A 21,140-nucleotide genomic window follows, 5' to 3' on the forward strand; every position below is an offset into this window, starting at 1 on the left:
AGTATTTTTGAATGACCAATTTTTCCTTATTTTAAACTTTTTAAATCTCATCATTTCTTTATGATCTCTTCTTTTGTTCTCTTGGTCATCTCTTCTTCTTTCTTCAATAGGATATCAATTGCAATGAATATACTATACACAACTTATATACTGTAGATACTTAATATAATATACACACACAATATGACTCCATCAGAACAAGAAGAAGAAATATCCCCGAAACATCTGCCAAAGCAACAACTGCAAGATATAACCAATGACAATGACGTTGATAGTACTGCGTTATTGAATAGTGTCAGTGTCTCAAGTGAGCTAAGTTACTCCACTAGTCAAAGACGTAAACTGTTAACCAAAAAACCAATGGATCCTTCTTTATTAACTCCAGAATATATTGAAGAACAAAGAAGATTACGTAACTTACGTAAAGAACAAGAACGTAAAGAAAAAGAAGCCTTAGGGTTAATTCCTAAACAAGATGAAGTTAAAGATCCTTTTATTAAACGTCCATTACTTGAAGTGTCTAAACCTGACCCAGAAAAGGGTCCAATTATAAGAATCATGTCTTATAATATTTTAGCTCAAACTTTAATTAGAAGAGAATTATTTCCTACAAATGGTAAGATTCTAAAATGGTCAATTCGATCTCAAGTATTATTAGCTGAAATAAAGCATTATAATGCTGATATCTTATGTCTTCAAGAATTAGATCGATTACAATTTAAAACCTTTTGGATAACAGAATTTGAAAAATTGGGTTATACTACCAAGTTTTATCGTTTTAATACCAAGAATCATGGAGTTGCGATAGTTTTTAAATCAAATTTATTCATTTGTAAACATCAATCATTTATTAAATATGATCAAGATATAATTCATGAACCTAATGAAAAGAAATTACCTGGAGCAAGAATTGTAACTAATAATGTTGGTTTTATGGCATATCTTGAATTTCAACCTCATTTAATTAAACAATTCCCCAATTTAGCGAAAAGAAATGGAATAATTATGGGAAATACTCATTTATTTTGGCATCCATTTGGTACATTTGAAAGATGTAGACAAACTTATATGATTTTACATAAATATAAAGAATTTGCTCGAGTTTTAAGTATTATTTTGGGGAATTCAAAGGGGTTTTATTCATTTTTTGCTGGTGATATGAATTCAGAACCGTTTGATGCTCCATATCTTTCAATCACGGCCAAACCAATTACTTATAAGGGGCAAACTAAGAATGTTCTTGGATGTTCTTTATCTTATACATATTCTAAAATTCGTGCATTAGATGAAGAGGGAGAGAAGCATCCTAATGATAACACAAAGCATCGTAATGTTGACACCAAGAATAATAATCAGGACAACAACAACAATGAAGAGGATGATAATGACGAGGAAGTAGAAGAAGATGAAAGAAGAGAAGATGTGGAAGATGTACAACGAAATAATCCAACAAATCCAGAACCAGAAGTATTCAACCCTACTCCTGAACAAGAAGAATTAATCCAACAATTACAAGAAGCTCATAATTCTCTTGATATTAGAGCTATTTCATTATATTCCGCCGGATATAAATTAGTTCATCCTGAAAATTCCGGAAATAATAATGATCGAAATGAACCTAATTTTAGTAATTGGGTTGGAGTTTGGAATGGATTATTGGATTATTTATTAATATTAACAAAATGGGATGTTAAAACTGAAGATTATTCATCCCAAGTTGATACTCCAGAAGAAATTGAACTGAGATGTAATGTTAAATTATTAAAATTATTGAAAATGCCTTTGGATAATGAAATGGGTCCACAACCTAATGGACAACCTAGAATTAATCAATATCCTTCCGATCATCTTTGTATTATGGCAGAATTGCAGCTTTTATAATCATACTCCATTTGCATTCGACTAGTTAACTTGTACATTTATATTTTTGCATACAACATATATAAACCCATATAACCCAAGTTTAAATCCCCCATTTAAACTCAATACATAAATATTATATATAAAAAAAAACGATAGCGATATATTACACCCTCATCCTATTACCATACTACTTCTTTAACATAGTATCAACTAAATCTTCCAACGGACCATAATCTTTCTGACTTATTAATTGAAATTCATTAGCAAACAACACATAATGTTTCAAACTAGTATTCAAATGACTCTGTAATCCCAATTCACTAATCTCATGAAAATGATGACAATATATATGAGCATATACTCTAAACAACCTCTTAAATATAGTTTTAACTAATTGTGGGAACTGTTGAGGAAATGGAGCACCAGTTTTCAGAGGAAATATATTCTCATTATCAAAGAACCCCTGAACCCAATTCATCAAATTCTCAATATATTCACAAGCAGGCAACGAGATTGGTCTCTTAGGACTAGAACTACTTGCATCCTGTTGTGATTGTTGTTCTTGCCAAAGATATTCATATTCTTCAGTCGCAATCATCCTGGGACAGGTCAAGGGGGAACAAAATTCAGTAATGGCGCCATAGAGCATATTTATCTGATTATAAAAGTCAACAACATGGATTGCGAGCCATTCATTGACATCCTCATCTATGGGGAGTTTCACGGCTTGGATTAAGGCATTGGATGAACCTAAGGTTTGTTCAGCATAGTTTCGGAGTTCTTGATGATTTGATATTTGCGGTTGGGTTTGATCTTGATTTGTGGTAGTATTTGCGTCATGGCCAAGGTTGATGGTTTGATAGGGATTGTTGATGAGTTCTGGTAAGGCTGAACTTGCGTGTTGTTGTTGAGGGGATGATATCGGGGAGTTTTGTTTTAATTTGAATCCTCGTGTTGATCTTAATGTATGGGTATTGAAATTTTTGAAAAGCGACATTATGGGTGTGGTCTTTGTTATTATAACTATGAAAGATAAGTAAACTGTATTAAAGTTTATTAAAGCTTGTGGTTTTTATGTTTTATTGTTTGAGTGGGTGTGAAATCAAATCAATTTCATAAAAAGATTTTGAAATGTTTTGAATTCTTCCAAATTAAGAAAAAAGGATATATCCGGGTAATAATGTCAAGTCACATGATACAAGTCATGTGATTTATATTTTTGACCAAAACTACACGACCTCCTATTTTTAAGTTTTTCCTTTGCTGGTTGTAAAAAAAAAAACTTTCAATCCTTATGTCTTCTTTCCCACCAATTAACGATTCTAACTTATCAGCAATTCATTCATCTTTACCTTCACTTAGGTTAATGTCTTCATCATAAACACAATGAAGTTGACGATGAAAAAGAACAACAGCATACCCATGAAGAATCGCCAGTTTCAGCTTCCAACAACGATGAACTTGAATCAAATGACCCCGAAACTACCACTCACACTTCAGAAAATGAATCAGAAGAAGTAACCCATCAAGAAGAAGTAGTAGTAGACGATAAAAGTCGTGATTCCACTAATTCTGCTATGGAAGAGAAAAATGAGCCCAAAATTGAAGAAGTTCAAGAAGTAGAAGTAAAACATCAAGAAATACTCTTTAGAGTTCTACAACTCCTAATACTGGGACTTCGTCGTAAACGACGTGGGCAACCTCATTCGGAAACTAGTCCAGAATCTAGGAATGATCAATCATCAGTTGCTCCACAACAGCCACCTCCACAACAGCACCAGCAAGAAGTTGACGACGATGATGATTATGACCCAGAATTAGCATTGAAAGATGATCATGAACCCAAATTAGTCGAAAGACAAATCACTCCCAGTCCTCTTGTACCGCAACAGCCCCTTGTGAAACCAGCAGGAAGAAGTCCAGCTGGATTGCCCCCAAAACCTCCCGTAAGTGCTTCCAAATCACGAGGAGGAGGAGGAGGAAGTCGTCATTCTAACCGAGCTGCATCTGGACCAGCTGATTCTCAACAACAGTTAAAACAAGCTTATGAAGCTGTTATGCATAGTGAAATTGCCAAAGATCCAAATTTTGTAAATTTACCACAATCTGAACAATTAAAATTAATCACCGAACAACTAAATTTACAAGGAGTTCAATTAACCGGTCCTAATACTTCTGGTAGTAGTGGGAAACCAATGAATTATGACCAGGTATATTCTTATAATAAACCATATAAGAATTTAAAAGATCCTATTCCTTTAATCCCCATAAATGAATATTGTCGTAGACCAAACATCACTGCTCCAATGACTCCTGAAGAAGAACAAGCATATGAAGATTTCATTAGAACAGAGAATTATTATTTGGGGTTACTGAATTGGGATGAATTCCCTGATAAACTGAGATTATTTATGGGAAATTTACCTGCCAATACCATATCAAAGCAAGATTTATTTCGTATTTTCAGTCAATATGGAGAAGTTATCCAAATTGCCATCAAGGCCGGTTATGGGTTTGTTCAATTCCGGACAGCAGAAGCATGTTTGGAATGTATAAAGGGTGAAACTGGGGTTCCATTACATAATAAAATTATGAGATTAGATGCATCAAAACCTCAAAAGGCAAGACGTCCAGGGAAACCAGAAATCAATAATCCTAATTTAAGTTCCCGAGGAAGAGAAAGAGCCGTGGCTGATGAAAATAATCAACAACAACCAGCAGCAAAAAGAAGAAAACCAGATAATCTTGATTGTATGGTTTATATTACTGGGAAATCTTCCGTGTTTTTCATTCGAAAAGTGAAGAAAGCATTCGCTCAAGCCCAAATCACAATTGATACCGAAGATGTAACCCATCGTAACATAAATGAAGTCATCAGTGAAGCCGCTTATTCCGGGGTATTAGGATCTTGTGTAATTAAGGAATTAAAAATCGATGTTCAGACATTTGAAAACACTCCAGACGGTGGAATCAAATTTGATGAATATGCCGATATTGAACCTGAAGTCGGGGCAGAATTGTTGGCAAAAGCCAAAATGAAACGATATGGCGGGAATCCACCTCCTTACTATCCTCAAGATACTAGTTATAACGACAATTCAATTCCTCCGGGGTATCAACGACAACTGCAACATCAACATCAGCAACAACCACAACCTCAGCCATATGACCAATACACTGGGTTTGTCCAGGGTAGCGGAAGTGGTTCGGGACCCCACGGTGGTGGTGCAGATGGTGAGCAGGCATCTGCAGCACTGTCCCTGTCCTCCTCTCCATTTGCACCAAGTCCTTTTCCATGAAGGAATGATGGTGGTGCAGGATATGGTGGCGGTGGTAGTGTAGGTGGTGGTGCTGGGGGATATGATAATAACAATAGTGGATACTGGAATCGAGACCAGGCACAACAACAATACGGATCTGTTCCACAATACAATCAATTTGGCATCAATGACGGCAGAGGAGGTCCAGCTCCACCACAAGTGGATCTGTATAGATCTTCTCCACCACAAGGAGCATATGCCCCATATGGTGGTGCACCTCCTCCCCAACAACAGCAACAACCTGTTTTGCAAGATCAAGGAAACTTATTACAGGCCCTACAAGGATTAAACCCTCAACAAGTCCTGTCTATGATTAATGCCTTGCAACAGCAACAGCAACCGCTTCCACAGGCTTATGGACAACCTTCAGGATATGGTGGTGGTAGAGGCAGTGGTGGTGGTGGATATAATCAGCAACAACAACAGCAACAACAACCATACGGAACTGCACCTCCGCTACCATATGGATCTAACAGCTCTTCTAATAGTCAAGTAATACGGAACGAAAGTGTTAACGTCTTAGTCCCTAGCTGACCACCACCACCTATACCTAATCAGTCTTCAAACCAACAACAACAGCAGCAACAGCAATCGAGTACTCAATCGCTTATGGATACATTGGCGAGATTAGCAAGAAAGTAAAAAAAATTTGAGCTTCTATAGATTTATTTTATTATTCTTCTATTTACTTTAATCTACAGAATTTTTTTGAGACTATATTATACAACTACATACTAAATACTAACTTAGTCTACGATATCAGTAGATGGGATCTGACTTTCTTGTTGTTGTTGCTCCTGTACTTGCAGTTGATCCGGAACAACAACTAAAACAACAAGTGATAATATAAGGAAAAAGTTAAGAAGTTTAAGTTGTTCATCTTCCAAATATCCCGAAATTCCAATCACACCACATTCATTAAAAACTTCCAAAATCTGTTCAGCATCTTCAACTTTCAATTTAGCAAATTGCTTATTTACCTCATCCAAAGATTGTGACTTGACAGCTTCCTGAAATTCTTTTGGTAATTTAGTTTTAAAAATCTCATATTCAGTAGTACCTTCTTTCGGAATATTGACAGACAATTGAGTATTTTCATCCAATGCTCGTAATTGAATCAATTCTTCTTGTCCATTTCCTTCCTCTTGTGCATTGGCTGCTTGTTCGGCTATGATTACTTGACATCTACTTTCAATATGTTTGAAAGTATTCTCTACATCTTGTAAAAATCCTTGACGGGCGGGACTTCCCATTTCGGCTACTTTTGAACAAAATAATTTAACGGCACGAATGGTTTGGTCAGTAGTTGGATGTTCTGCACCGGCTAATTGTGAAATATATTGTAATAATAAGGATTGGTGAATGATTTGCTTGCAAAGACTTGAATTGGATTCTAATTGAGCATCGAATGCTGTCATTATTAATGCATCTTTTTGCTGTTCAGTACAGATATAAGGGTGTTTAATAAGATAATCGGCGGATTCGGTGATCTCAGTGTATGGGATTTTTGAGAAGGTTTCTGTGGCTGGCAAGAGTTCTAATTCTTCAAGCATTTCTTGATCTGATTTGGGTTTCTGGGGAGTTGTGGTTGATGGAGCATTGATGGTTTCTGTGGTTGTTACTGTTTTCTTTGTTGATGTACTAGGGGGTGCAACTGGAACTGGTGGTTGTTCTTCAATATCATCTTTCTTATTTAAGAACGATCTATCAAATCCAGTATGAATATCTTCACTACTAATCAACATTGATTTCTGATATAATAACTCATCTAATTTTATAGTTTGTTTAGATAATACATCATCAATTTTATTTCTATGTTCCCTGAGATATTCAATCAATTTATTACCATCAGATTTAGCTTGAGGGTGATCATCTTTGATTTGGATGAATAAATCTTCAATCATTTCATTATAACAAGGAGTATTCTCAACTTCTTCACTATCAAATTGTAAATCTTTTAACCCTTTTCTTAACAGATCTCCTTTTTCATTCTTTAATTTTTCATAATTAAATTTTTCAAATTTATCAAATTGTTCATTTAATTTATTTAAAACAATTTTAGAATCTAATAATTCATTAGCAGTTAAGTTGTTTAGCAAGTAATCAACTCTTTCATTCAATTTAGCATACATTGTCAATTGAATCAATATAGATTTAATTTCAATATTTCTTTGATGACGTTTTTCATGAATATCTTGTTGTTTCCATCTAATGAATGATGCTTTATCAACATTTGGATGAACTTCAATATCTGAATCATCGGAAAGTTCAATCTTATCCCATTTAGAATAATCAATTGGCATTTTATGTCTGTTTTCTTAGTTGTGTTGTATAAAAGCAAGTTTTAGTACTCTTTTAAAGTCAAATCAATATGCAAAAGAATTGAAGAAGAAATTTCTAGAAGCCATTAAGATAAGGTCGTGTAATAGTTACCAAAATCACATTTTCTAGGGTATAACTCGTACTATCTATGGAATGTTATCTAATTACGGTTAGTCTTTGCTACAAGTTGCTTAGTGAATAGTAAACGACCTTTTCTATAAGGCATCAATACTATCAGTGTATTATTCCTGGTTGTTTCAGCGATTACACTATGATATTGGTGGATAATATTTACCTGACAAAATGCACAAACAAAAAAATTCAAAAATTGCTGCAAAAATACATTGTTCATACATACCGCATTTACAAACTGTCAAAACAATACCAAAAATTTAGATATAATGTACTTTCAACCCTTGAAAACATTTAGCAATACTGTGGGTACATACTGATATGTATTAAAACTAGTATAACTTACACCACAAGCCGTTATGATCATAAAGCTTATATGCAGGATTGGCCATTTGTGACGGGTGGAGTGGAGAGTTTCAATAAGCCGAAAGCTACATTGAAAACATCTCAACATGCTATCTTGCCGAAAAGGATGACTGAGTCTTGTTAGACCCCTCTTTTCACAAGATGAAGCACGTTACATGGTGTGATGGTAGTCAGCCACCTTGCACCTATGACACTTCCTTAAACCCCCCAGTCAACCGCTCCAAGGAGCAACTCGTTTTGAAGACAAAGATTGACCAGGTATTGCATTTAGATGGGCATCAACAACTGATACCCATCTGAAGGGATTTGGCTTCGAAAGTGGCCCCCTTCCCAGCTTCAGGCTAGTGAACTTGATTGAAGGTAAATATACATACTATTGTCTTGTCTTTGATTGATATGTGAATGAATGTAGTAGTTAATTAAAGAAGAAGAAGAAGAAGAAGAAGAGAAAGAAGAAAACACAAATAGTTTTTTGTTTTCAGTGGGAATTTATATGATTTTTTTTTGGCTTGTGGACAAATTGCAACAAATTTTGCAATTGTTTTGAAATTGTTGCACGACTAGAAATGTTGCACAAAAATAAAAACTATTAATTAAAATTTTGCAATTGTTTTTGAAAAATTGCACGACTAGAAATGTTGCACAAAGGTCCCTCAAACAGCACATAATTATGAGCCCAATGGCTCTTCTTAATCCGCCATATTAACTTCAAAAGAGAACTTCTAATAGTTACCCTGATATACTGAAGTGGTTGTTACTCCAGAATATGTAATAAGTATCATAATGTAATTATCATTTGTAGGCACCTCTTTTTGTTGGTGCAAAAAAATAATCTAGGGTTGTATAGACTAAATGTTTCTTCTTTGGTAAGGTAGGAGATATGTTAAACCTCTGGTAAGCCCAGAATATTCTAATAGCTGTGTTCTGAACATATTTATGGAGAGTAATAATTGTAGAATAATAATAATAATGAACAAGTAAAGAGTTGAAAGTGTATAAATTGTCTTCTTTTGGTACTGCATATTGACTTTCACCATCCAAAAGAGGCAATTTGTACACGTGATCAAATTTTGACAGAATTTTTCATTTTTTCCGGACAAGGTGTTCTCTTAAATACACGTAATTAATTATGGGGGGTCCAGTCCGAATTGAAAAATAACAATTTACTTGTTTGAACAACCCTGTATTATATATCAAAGCATACAACAAGAAAAAATGAGGGGATTTTTGTTGCAAATCTACTTGGTGATTGCCAGTTTCATCTCAATTGCTTTTGCTGGATTTCGAGATGAACAATTGTTAGATATTATGAAAACCAAAACAAGCGATATAAAAGTTTTACCATTAACTGATGAAAATTATGAAACTGTTTTAAATGGTAAAAGAGATTATCATTTGGTTGTATTATTTACATCCGAAAATAGTAAGATCAATTGTGTCTTATGTAGAGAAATCAATCCTGCTTATGAAATTATTGCTAATTCTTGGTATCAAGATAATCCAGAAGGTATAACTGATTTTGATCCTGAAGATAAAGAGATTGCACCAAAGAATATTTATTTCTTTAGATCTGATTACGATAGTTCTAAAAAGTTATTTGCATTACTTCAATTGAATTCTATTCCTAAGATATTCTATTTCCGTCCAACTAATGCCTTAGGTCCAAACAATTTCCAAAATGAAAAGATTGAATATCAATTCTTCCAAGGCGATCATAGATATTTGATGATAGATTGGTTTTCTCAACTTACTGGACATAAATTCAATTTACATATTCCTGTTGATAAATCCAAAGTTATCATTAATATTGTTTGGGTTCTTTCAACCTTAATTGTAATTAAAAAATTCAATAAGAAGATTATTCAACTTTTAAGATCAAAACTTCCATGGACCATTATCTCCTTGATGGGAATTTTATTATTTGTTACTGGATATATGTTTAACCAAATTAGAGGTTCACCATATGTCATTGAACATCCAGATGGTAGAGTTGAATATTTCTTGGCTGGACAACAAAACCAATTGGGAGTTGAAACTCAAATCATTTCATTCATCTATGGCGCCTTAAGTTTATTGTTTATTATCTTGATTAAAAGAGCTCCTGAAATTAAGAATGATAGTGTTGGATTAATTTTGGTTGGGGTTGTAAGTGCTTTAATCTTTGCTCTTTTCAGTTTATTGTTGTCAATCTATGGATTAAAGGGTCTTGGATTCCCATACAAATTCATCAAATTCTTTTAAATAAAGTTTTTATAGTTAGATTATGAAGTCGTTGAAGTAAATATAGCAAAGTATATATTATTACATTATTCATCCCATTCGTTGTTCAATTCTTTCAACTCTATGTTCCACTTTTTCAAGAGTCTTTATACAAGATTCTAATCTCTTACGTAATTCTTTTATCTTCGTAAACAGTTCTGATAAAGTCTTATCATCAATCTGATTCTTATCAACAGTTTCTTTAAATTCTAATAATTTATTCTCAATGATTCTTAATCTAGCTAATAATACAATTTGTGATTGATTCAACAGTTCAAAGTTTTCATTTAAATTGTCTAATGATCCACTTAATAATGTATGAGCAGCAAGTTCTATTGGATGTAAATCTTCTGCACTCATTCTCTTACTGTTTCCCGAATGCTCTCTACCCTGGGATTTACAAGTCAATTAGAGGGTACAAGTCAATTAAGGTTATTAAAGTTTTTTTCTGGTACGTGAGTGTCAAAGTAATGATGTGTTGTTGTCGCGACTTTGTTGGGAATTAATTGATCACATGATTAATTTATCATTTGCTTAATTGCCCATCAATTTTTTTGGCAACCTGCATGATGTTTGATCTCTTGCTTTCTTTCCCATAGAATTGTATGTGTAAGTTACATTTATAATGAACAAATTACGTAACTTTCCTTATTCATAATAATTAATAAATAACACAACATGAATGGAAATGATCAGGAGGACATTCAAGTCCCAATAGTTGTAACCAAAGATCAATTAAATAGAATGGAAGATAGAATTTTATATCGTCAAGTTAAATCAGTTAAAGCTGGACAAATTGAAAGATTCAAAATAAATTTCACACCTCAATTGAAAGATGATGAAATAATGATACCTCCTACATTATGGCTTAAGATCAAGAATGTAGAACCACTCTCAAAGCGGGCAATTTATCTCGGTATGTATTCCTTTCTTGTTCACATTTCATGTTTCTCATACTAACGATTTTTTTGCAACAGCTGGTCCTTATATTTTATATGTTGATTGTCGACTGCTGGATTATAATCAAAATGATAAATGTTTTATAACTGCAGATCAACCAGTTTATGAACCTCAATTATTAGCAGGTCAATCATTTTATGTTCAATTATCATGCCATACTCTAAAAGAAGATTATTGGTGGACTGTTGATGTCATCTCCCAAATCATATTTAATAATGCTATTTCAATTGATTTTGAAATAATGATAGGTACTTCAAAACAAATATTACATGAATCTTCATTCCCGGAAAGAAGTATTAAGAATTCAGATAAAATTGGTGTTTTCAATCCGTTAATTCATGTTGATAATTGGGATACATATGATCTTTGGAATTTACCTGTTCCCGACCCCGATAAACCTATCCATTTAGTCATTCTAACCCATGGGCTTCATTCAAATACAAGTGCAGATATGTTATATTTAAAGGAACAAGTTGATGCCGTTTCTTCGAAAGATTCTAATGTCGTTGTTAAAGGGTTCTTCGGCAACACCGGAAAGACAGAACGAGGTATCAAATACTTGGGAAGTAGAGTTGCCGAATATATAATCGAATTAGTCAGTGAGAATGAAACATTTAATAATGGGAAAGTTGATCGAATTTCATTTATTGGTCATTCCTTAGGTGGTTGTATTCAAACATTTACAATTGCATATTTAAAAGTTAATTTCCCTTGGTTTTTTGATAAAATAAAGCCCGAGAATTTTATTACTCTAGCATCACCTTTATTAGGAGTAGTGAATGAAAATCCTGTACTTGTAAAGCTTGCATTACTGGCTGGTGTTGTCGGAAAAACAGGACAAGAATTGGGATTAAAAATTATTGAAAATGATTCAAGACCATTATTGTTATTATTACCCTCTGGTCCAACTCATATGGTATTAAAACAATTCAAAAGAAGAACTTTATATGCAAATGCCATAAATGACGGAATTGTTCCGTTAAGAACTTCATGTTTATTATATCTTGATTATAAGGCATTGTCTCAGATTATGAATACTGTGGATGTTTGTGGACCAAATGGTATAACAACAAGAGTTCCAAAAGTTAATGAAGTTCTGCCGGTTCAAACATTTCTCTCTTATTTAATGCCTCAAAAACAAAAACCATCGGAAGGAACATATCATAGGTTTCAAACTAAGAAAGGTGAAGGAGTGGAAGACGAAGATGGGCAAGGAGAATCAGTCGAAGAGAAGGATTTTACTATTGATGAGATCCCTAATTCAACATTTTTTGAGGCAGCCCCGGCATTACTTCTACCACCCTTACCACCAATCAAATATATTGTCGATCCAGGTTCTAGAGAGAATGTTATCTTACATGATAAAATGTATTATGAAAAAGATTTACCTCCAAGAAGACAAAAGAATCCCAACGAACCGCCCACCTCATTGCTCCAAAATACCAACAATACGGGGATTGACGATAGTTATTCAACCACCATCAAGAAGAAATTAATGTTGGAGACAGTAGATTATGCTGCATTTGAAGAAGAGATTGCTAGAGAATATCATAAGAAAATGTCATGGAGAAAAGTAGTTGTTAAATTAAAGCCAGAAGCTCATAATAATATAATAGTTAGAAGAAGGTTTGCTAATGCTTATGGATGGCCAGTGATTCAACATTTGGTGGATAATCATTTTGGGCCAAATGCAGAAATTGATCAAAAAAAATCAATAGAAAGTGCAGATATACCTGCTGACTCATTAGATCAAGATTTAGGGTTATCAAAAGTTGCTTCTCGTGATTATATAGCTAAACAAAATATAGAAATTGAAGAAACAATAACTGAAGAACATTCTTGGATCAATTCGAAAGATGATAGTGATTCATTGTTTGCTCTTGGTGTTACGGGTTTATTAGGAGAAGTTACGGAAAGAGTTGGAGATATTAGAGATCAAATAAATACTTATGGATTAACACAAGTGAATTTCCCATTAATTGGGCTAATTCGACTGCCAATAGAAATTGTTCCTCCTACAAATTATCAACAACAACAACAACATTTGGAGCCAGTTGTAGAGGAAGAATGTGATTTGGGATTAACAAAACTGGGTATTATGGGCAATTTTATATAGATGTATTATAATTAGGTTTTATTCCCTTTATTTATTTATTAATGTACATATGGGTCTTTGGTTGGTGATTTTTCCTTTATATTTATTTACTAATGTACATATGGGTCTTGGGTCGGCGTATATATTCTATTCCTGCATTTCCTCGTCATCTCCTCCTTCCTCTTGGTCTTCTTCTTCCTCTTCCTCCTCTTCTTCATCCTTTTCTATAGGGAATAACTCATCTATTTTTCCGATTATTCGTTCACATGATTCCTCATCGAATCTTTGATCACATTCTTCAACTAAGGAATATAAAGTAACCATAGATCTAGGTAATGTATTTACAATTTGTAATTTTTCAACCTTCATCAATTCAAATTGATTTAAGAAAGTTACCAATTCTTTAAATTGATCATCGGATGTGATAACAGCAGTAGGACTATGACTTATATATGATAATATATCTCTTGTTATTACTTCTAGATTTAATCCACATGCTGTAAATCTATTCTTATTTCTTCTTTTATCTTGTTGTAATTCTTTTTCATCTTCTTCGGAAAAAGTCCAATTATATTTCTTTTTCATTTGTTTTAAATGTTGATCTACTTCATAGTTTGATAAGAAACTATCTCTTTCATTTAGTATTTGCATGTTTTGTTTCTGTTTGAATGTGATTTATAATGATAATTAATGATTACCCACCTAATGGTTTCTATTTTGCAATAGAAAAATATTTCAGAAGATCTTCGCGCATCTTGAATTCTACTTCTTTTTTTTTTTTGCTGTTTTCTCACCTTGTTGGGGGCTTACTATACTGTCGTCAGAACCATAGTTTGGTGATGATTTGGAAAAACTGGTCTAGTGTTAAATAGATATGGTCAGGATGGTGATGCTTGCCAATGATAGCTTTGGACGCATCTACTCGCTTGAGGCTATCATTGGGAAAGGTCATTACACATCTACATAAGACTAGACCGATTTTTCCAAATCATCAACTTGCTGTCGATTTCATCCAGAATTATACTTAAAAGCAGATCAACGACTTAGTTACCAATTTCACTTTTTCCCTAATGACTGGCAACGCTACTGGAGAAAACAGAAAGATATATCCTGGGAAATTAGAAGAGCCACACCGCATCCATTTAGGACACCGCCCCCATCTTGGCTCTATCACCAGCAACCATCCCCGTTCCACATTACTCAAATCGGCACTTGCAACACTGGCTGATTTTCTGTATGTATTGCTGCAGATCTATTGAGTAACAATAGACTGAAGTAAATTTTCAAGCAGAGTGACGCGTATTTAGGTAAATGATTTTACGATAGTATCTTTCGGTTCTCTATTTCCACTTTTGTCATTTATTTCATTTTGTACCTTGGCTCTTCGAAATGACGCGGGGTTTGTTATTACGACTTGATAATACACGTATGAATCAGTTCTTAACACGGTTATCGTTCTAACAAAAAGTAGTGTGTGATATTATTACCTCAATTCAAATTATACCAAAGATACACAAAACTTGACCTTGTTTACTTTCTTTTCAAATCTGGGCTAATGAGCATCGAGATAATTAATTATCCTTTGTTCCTAAAACCCTCGTCTAAAATTTGCATGCAAAACTTCTCCTTAAACCTTAAATATCTCTAAGGGCCATCCGTTTTAACCTATTATGTTTCCTACTCGCATGTACCTTTTATATAAAGATACAACTTTGTTTCAGAACCAGGGTCTTCTGGAGAATCCTATTTATTGTTGACCAATACTTCAAAGTGCATATTACTTTTCACCATCAAAGGCAAAAAAGTATACAAATCACTACTAAAGGCATACAATCAAATCGGCTCCGAAATATATACCACCCGACCATTCATGACAACAAGCAATGAAACAAACTCGGAGTTCGCCGAAGCCCGAGTCCATTCATTCATAGAACTCTACCGATCCCTACCTATAGCCAGTTTCGAATTAAGTGATTCCATATCTTTCCGAATCACATCACATATAAAGAATAAAATATTGGGTATAATGCAAGCAGAATCAGATCAAAGAAGATATCTACTCTTAATGGCCATGGCTCATGTCAAAGAATTTAAACAACTATGGTCAACCTTCCATAATTTGAATCATTTAGTAGAAGGAGATATGCAATATTTATACGAAATTTCAAAATTAGATGTCGCTGTTCCTGAAAGAGTAGACATGTTAATAGCTACTCTAGGTAATGTACATACCAAACATGGAGTAATGGAGGTAATGTGGCCAATGACAACCGCAAAGACCTGTTTGGCCAATGCATTAAAATATGGTTGTTATTATTTTGAGGAACAAGTATTTTCAAAACATTTACCTGATTTTAGTAAAGGATATTGTTCTCAATTGATTTGGAAAGATGATGAAGGATATAATAAATATCAACATTATTGTGATCGATATTTGAATGCCCATGCTGATTTATCAAAAAAGGGTTATAAAGCGATGTTTACTGAAGAATATACTTGTGTATACGAAGCATATTTGGTTCCGAAAGAACAATGGATGACCAAAATGGATGAATATGATGGAAATGATATTGTCATCAAGACTCTAAAGGTATTAGGATTGGAATTATGTAGTTTACACGCGTCTACATTACAAACCATGGCTACTAGAGTATGTCATGTCTATGAAAGATATGAAAAGGATAATTTTAGGATCCCATTATATGTCACCAAGGGACGAAAGACGGGTTGGATTGGACAATTATGTGTTGTGACTCCTAATAAGACTATTAATTTTGCATTTGATTGTACTGGAAGTGATCGAACCATTGGATATATCTTAAAACCTTGTATTTATTATGAAATAAATGATAATACAAAAGCAAATAAATTATTTAGTAAAACAGGAACTGAACAATATGAAGAAAGTATTCTCGAAGGATCTTAATTTATGAAATATATATATATAGACACTTATTTAAATATAATTACAATTAAACTTAATTACATACATCCCCCAAGGTTTACCCCAGTCGTGTAGACGCGTACAAAATTTTATTGTTCTGTTGAAGAAATCAGTTGCTTACTCTGCTTCTTCTCTTGGTTGGTTGTAGGTTGAATGACTAAATTGATATTGGAACCCGGTAGATTAAATATCGAGTTTCCTAATGCATCAGTCTCAAAGGTCTATCGAGTTCGTATAATTGGTCAGGTAATTACATATATACCTGATGAATCAAGTTTAATTCTTGGATCAGTACCAACAATATCATCTGAAGCGACTCAAGAAGAGACATTGAAAATAAATATATTTAATCAATTGGCAAATCTATCGGGCAACGTTCTTAGAAAAGGAGCCATTGTCAGTGTTGAAGGGTTTTATGATGGAAATGATGTTAGTGTGGTTGATATTTATGAAATCAATGGAATGAATCTTTCACATGAGAATATGAAAATGTTGCAAAGTTTAAATCACTTGGAAAGTTTGAATAAATAGATCTCTTTAGCCTTTTTTATTACTAGAAGTCTTTATAGAATAGTGCTACAAGTATTTATAGAAGAGTGTGACCTGTAGTATTGGTATTCGGACTACTACAGTGCACTAACATCTTCATGATTTACAAAGCATATTAAATTAGTTAATATTTAGAATGATACAAAAAAAATACAAAAAAACGACTAAACAAGATTAAAACCATATGTACAAATTACATTTTCAAATTTTTTAAACTAAATGTTGATCTTTAAACAGAATGTTGATCTTGAAGATGCTTAACAGGAGCACTTTCCAAGGAATATTTTCCAATTAGTTTTGGAATAAAAACTTCATATCCAGTTGAAGGAGAATCAAAATTCTGTTTATCTCTTTCAACATGAATAGTAGTCACCAAAGAATCTTCAAAAAGAGGATATTTAACATTTCTTTCATCTGGTTCTCTACCTTCCATAAAGTCAGTAACCACATCGCTATCAAAAACCGGTTGGGGGAATTTTCTCAACGTTTCATCTTTAACAATTGAATCCTTATATTTTGATTGTTTTCCAACGATTAAATCAGCCCAATTTCTCTTATTCAAAAATTGTAAATTTTCTCTCTTTGATCCATCAACATCTCTCAAAAATATTGGCATCATATCTTCATCAGTATCTCTATTATAATGATGAATTTTACTTCTTTTGTTTAATAATTTTGCCATTGGATCAGGTGGTGGGGCATTTGTGATTGCCGAACTAATGACATTAAACATCAATCTTGGATCACATTCAGGGGAATCTAACATTTCTTGATTCAATTCCAGAATAGTACTTCCTTCCAATAATTTATGAGCATGACGATGATGATGGAATTTGGATTTAATTCTTCCAATACAACATAAATGAACATCTCCTGATAAAATCGTAATTCTGACTTCATGCTTAGCTTGGAATTCAATCAAGTCTAATAATAATTTATTTCTTTCCCGTTTATGATGTTTTGCACACCAATGGTCATTTAAATCATCCAATACTTCAATATCTCCATCGAATTCGTTAACTAACCCCTTGTCAAGGACCCCCTTTTGTGCCAATGAACGAACTGGTTTAAACACGGTTGAAGTTAATAACCATTCTAACCAAACCAAACGAGGATATAAGATAGGAACACCCAACATTACCAATAAATGTTTAATATCTTTATTAGCGGTAATTTCTTTATTTAAACGATCAAAAACCCGTTCATATGAAGATGGACTAACAATTTCTCTTAATTTCCGTTCAGTTCTACAATCTAATCCTAACAACGCAATTTCTTTTCCTAATCTAATATAATTAGAATGATTCTTTTCCTTAATATAAGGACCTGGTTGTTTTCCCAATATCCAAGATGGATCACTTTCAGACAATTTTTCCCGAGGGTCAATTTGATGTTGGAATAACATATAATATTTATATGCCAAATTTCCAATTGATTCAAAAACTTCGGAAGACATAGTTGAATTTCCATAAGACCCATATCCATCAATTATATCATGATCATCATAGATATTAACACTAGGAATCTGAGACATTGTCAAGGGGAATAATGCCTCCAAAACCCGCGAATTCTTCCCGACCCAAAACCCTTTCCCGAACCAATTCATATAATGTTCAAGATAATAATGTTCAAATTCTTGAGAAATTTCTTGGGTGACTTTAAATGATGGTTTTTTGAGTGAACTTAATTTCATCCAATCTTGTAATGCTTTTGATTGTAATTTGATTGAATCACAATAGATTTGATCACCACCGCCTAACATGACATGATAATGTTGTTTGGCGTGTCTGTTGAGGACATCTAACCACATGGAGGATTTATATTCACTTGCATCTGATCCTAATGAAAATCCATTACATGAAAATGAAATTACATTCATGGATTCTTCAATTGATGGAATATAAAATTGAAATGATTTTTTAAAATGATGTTCAATATAATATTCAATTTTTTGTTCATATGATTCCATAATTAAATCTATTGAATATCTAAAGAATGAATAATCATTAATTTGGAAATATTTCACACTTTCAAATTCTCCAGTTAAAAACTTTCCATTGGCGATATCTTTTGAACTGGGACCAATTTCATAAGTAATAATAGGAGGCTTTTCAGGACAATTTTTAACAACCAAAGCTAAACTACCACGATAATTGGGTTTACCATCTTCANTTTTCAGGACAATTTTTAACAACCAAAGCTAAACTACCACGATAATTGGGTTTACCATCTTCATGAGTTCCTGATAATTTCAATATTGGACCACATCTAATATCATACTCTTCAATTTTATCTTCTGGATCAATTGGTCTTTCTTTTGGAACATCTTTTCTACTTAATTCATTTATTCTTTTGAAATCATCAATTGGAATTGGATCAAACCAAGTTTCTCTACTTGGACCTTGGGGGGTTGAAGAAGAAGGCATTTATGTCAGAAATAATAAAAATAAGCGAAGGTACTTAAATATCTTCTGGGGAAGATGTAAGTTAAGGTAATTAATTAATTGATTAAATTATGAACCCACAATTCCAATTTATTAGCAGGCGTGGGTGGAGGGGTGGGCCGGTGGGTTTGATGTAATACAAACAAAAAGAAGGGAACAAGCTAAGAAATTTTTATGTTTCTTGTGATGCAAAAAAAACAACTCGTCGTCAATTGAAGGTTTTGATTACCTCTTTGTTTGTTAGTTAGTATTTATTCAGGTGCAACTTGGGAAAGAAGAAGCAAGTGAGAAAGAGAAAAAAATGCATGACATTATTGTTCTTTAATATTTTATGATAATTACAATTGGATTGAATAGAACTACAATTGAAAAATAAATTAACAATTAAAGTTTCAAACGAATAATAAATTTATAAAACAAACAAAAAAATAATCTCAATTGAATGAATTTGATTGGGAGTGAGCTAATGTGGTTGTTTTTTAAGGGGTGTACGGGCATTTCAAGCGACTGAATGAAGGCAATGTAAAAAGATCTAACAATTTATGCAGTCACAGCCTCACGATGCGACAAGCAGTAGGATCTCACGTCTTTTTTATTACGTCATCGATTGAGCTTCAGTAAGTACTGTATATTTTTATAAATTACATGCATTTTAAGTGATAGACTGGCCGATAAATGCGATAAATAAAAATATTGTATTGAATTACAAGACTAAGGGGTTTGGGCTGTGGATTTTCTGAAAATTACGCTTTGTATGCTAAATATAGGGTGTTACAACTTATAGTTTGAGTTAAAAACAGCCGGAAACTTAATAAATCTGGTTTACGTCATTGAATTCTATGAAATTTTTCAGGGGCGCAATTGAGAGCGCAACAACCAAATTACGATGAATGGCTTTTTAATATGATCTAGACGTTGGCTTAAAAGGGTCCATTTAAACAGAAACTTTCCAATATCCCGTAAGCTAAATCGATATCTTCAAAAAAAAGAGACTTGTTTCTATATGTAGAATCCTGTAATACTATCATTCGGTTCTATAGATACATTATATCTCGTAGTGTGGTTGCATCTATGGTATAGATATAATCTCAGGTACAGAGAATCTTTGATATGCCTTAGTCACTTATAGTAATCAAGGAGGAAGGATATTATTTCCATGATTTATCTGATTTGCGTTAACTTCTTTAAAAAGACATTACGGGGAGCATAGCCGCGTTATTCTTTATTGTTTAAAATTATTTCTTGGAAGCAGATTGTTATTATTTCCCCGAATGGATGTACTGGTTGTTCTTATTCCTTACAGAATGTTTAACCGGAAAAGACATCAATTCTCCTTTTCTGGAATAATTACAAAAACTAAGGAAGGGACTAGATTCATTAGTAGAAATGACCTTAATTGGTTTGTTGCACCCGCCTGAGGTATAATTCGATAAATTTTAAGCTTTCTGCAACAGCTGAAGAGAAAAGAATTGATGAGGTGAATACTATGGTAGTAGTAATCTACAACTTACAATTAAAATCTCGGCAACCATCCTGAATCGTAAATTACTTGTTACAACAATCGTAGTTGTCGATGATATTAGCATTGCCACTGACTTGATTTAAATTTTTGATTTCTTGGCATACGTAAGTTTTTCTCTTGGTCGTACATTAAATCTTAAAATAAAACTCTAATAAAATTAATTGCTACGATATGAGTAAACAGTATGAGATTTTTTTTTTGAGTGGTGTAGAAATGATGCAACTAATAAAAAAAGAACGTGGTGGTCGTATAATTCTTTTTTCTTCTTCATTTGAAGCATGTCTGCTTATGTTTACTTTTTGTTTAATAATGAATGATGTCAATTATACTCTCGTTCCATGGTTAATTAATCAAAGCCTTAATA

General features: G+C 33.2%; 11 protein-coding genes across 11 annotated transcripts; 6 read left to right on the forward strand and 5 right to left on the reverse strand. All coding sequences in view use genetic code 12, as the record gives it.

The window, feature by feature from the left end:
• Positions 1 to 183: 183 nt before the first annotated feature.
• Positions 184 to 1,881, forward strand: J8A68_002187 (RNA exonuclease; the record flags this gene model as incomplete). Its single annotated transcript, XM_049405911.1, has 1 exon — positions 184 to 1,881. One exon carries the CDS (start codon positions 184 to 186, stop codon positions 1,879 to 1,881), a length of 1,698 nt encoding a protein of 565 aa, XP_049264504.1.
• Positions 1,882 to 2,050: 169 nt separating this feature from the next.
• Positions 2,051 to 2,860, reverse strand: MOB1 (Mob1p; the record flags this gene model as incomplete). The annotated part of the gene is made up of 1 exon (XM_049405912.1): positions 2,051 to 2,860. The coding sequence occupies one exon, from the start codon at positions 2,858 to 2,860 to the stop codon at positions 2,051 to 2,053; it is 810 nt and encodes a 269-aa protein (XP_049264505.1).
• Positions 2,861 to 3,043: 183 nt separating this feature from the next.
• Positions 3,044 to 5,717, forward strand: NAB3 (Nab3p; the record flags this gene model as incomplete). Its single annotated transcript, XM_049405913.1, has 3 exons — positions 3,044 to 3,050; positions 3,256 to 5,082; positions 5,182 to 5,717. The coding sequence occupies 3 exons, from the start codon at positions 3,044 to 3,046 to the stop codon at positions 5,715 to 5,717; spliced, it is 2,370 nt and encodes a 789-aa protein (XP_049264506.1).
• Positions 5,718 to 5,929: 212 nt separating this feature from the next.
• On the reverse strand, positions 5,930 to 7,486 carry CDC37 (Cdc37p; the record flags this gene model as incomplete). The annotated part of the gene is made up of 1 exon (XM_049405914.1): positions 5,930 to 7,486. One exon carries the CDS (start codon positions 7,484 to 7,486, stop codon positions 5,930 to 5,932), a length of 1,557 nt encoding a protein of 518 aa, XP_049264507.1.
• A 1,732-nt stretch (positions 7,487 to 9,218) lies between these two features.
• On the forward strand, positions 9,219 to 10,244 carry J8A68_002191 (dolichyl-diphosphooligosaccharide--protein glycotransferase; the record flags this gene model as incomplete). The annotated part of the gene is made up of 1 exon (XM_049405915.1): positions 9,219 to 10,244. One exon carries the CDS (start codon positions 9,219 to 9,221, stop codon positions 10,242 to 10,244), a length of 1,026 nt encoding a protein of 341 aa, XP_049264508.1.
• A 69-nt stretch (positions 10,245 to 10,313) lies between these two features.
• On the reverse strand, positions 10,314 to 10,622 carry J8A68_002192 (uncharacterized protein; the record flags this gene model as incomplete). Its single annotated transcript, XM_049405916.1, has 1 exon — positions 10,314 to 10,622. The coding sequence occupies one exon, from the start codon at positions 10,620 to 10,622 to the stop codon at positions 10,314 to 10,316; it is 309 nt and encodes a 102-aa protein (XP_049264509.1).
• Positions 10,623 to 10,940: 318 nt separating this feature from the next.
• J8A68_002193 (putative lipase) lies at positions 10,941 to 13,338 on the forward strand (the record flags this gene model as incomplete). Its single annotated transcript, XM_049405917.1, has 2 exons — positions 10,941 to 11,178; positions 11,240 to 13,338. The coding sequence occupies 2 exons, from the start codon at positions 10,941 to 10,943 to the stop codon at positions 13,336 to 13,338; spliced, it is 2,337 nt and encodes a 778-aa protein (XP_049264510.1).
• A 126-nt stretch (positions 13,339 to 13,464) lies between these two features.
• On the reverse strand, positions 13,465 to 13,968 carry J8A68_002194 (DNA-directed RNA polymerase III subunit; the record flags this gene model as incomplete). Its single annotated transcript, XM_049405918.1, has 1 exon — positions 13,465 to 13,968. One exon carries the CDS (start codon positions 13,966 to 13,968, stop codon positions 13,465 to 13,467), a length of 504 nt encoding a protein of 167 aa, XP_049264511.1.
• A 1,219-nt stretch (positions 13,969 to 15,187) lies between these two features.
• Positions 15,188 to 16,243, forward strand: J8A68_002195 (uncharacterized protein; the record flags this gene model as incomplete). The annotated part of the gene is made up of 1 exon (XM_049405919.1): positions 15,188 to 16,243. One exon carries the CDS (start codon positions 15,188 to 15,190, stop codon positions 16,241 to 16,243), a length of 1,056 nt encoding a protein of 351 aa, XP_049264512.1.
• Positions 16,244 to 16,414: 171 nt separating this feature from the next.
• Positions 16,415 to 16,792, forward strand: TEN1 (Ten1p; the record flags this gene model as incomplete). The annotated part of the gene is made up of 1 exon (XM_049405922.1): positions 16,415 to 16,792. The coding sequence occupies one exon, from the start codon at positions 16,415 to 16,417 to the stop codon at positions 16,790 to 16,792; it is 378 nt and encodes a 125-aa protein (XP_049264513.1).
• Positions 16,793 to 17,039: 247 nt separating this feature from the next.
• J8A68_002197 (uncharacterized protein) lies at positions 17,040 to 19,236 on the reverse strand (the record flags this gene model as incomplete). The annotated part of the gene is made up of 2 exons (XM_049405923.1): positions 17,040 to 18,917; positions 19,003 to 19,236. The coding sequence occupies 2 exons, from the start codon at positions 19,234 to 19,236 to the stop codon at positions 17,040 to 17,042; spliced, it is 2,112 nt and encodes a 703-aa protein (XP_049264514.1).
• Positions 19,237 to 21,140: the final 1,904 nt, after the last annotated feature.

The sequence above is a fragment of the Hemisphaericaspora subhashii genome (genome assembly GCF_019202705.1).
Source record: "Hemisphaericaspora subhashii strain CBS 10753 chromosome Unknown scaffold93, whole genome shotgun sequence".
NCBI classification, from domain to species: Eukaryota; Fungi; Ascomycota; class Pichiomycetes; order Serinales; family Debaryomycetaceae; genus Hemisphaericaspora; species Hemisphaericaspora subhashii.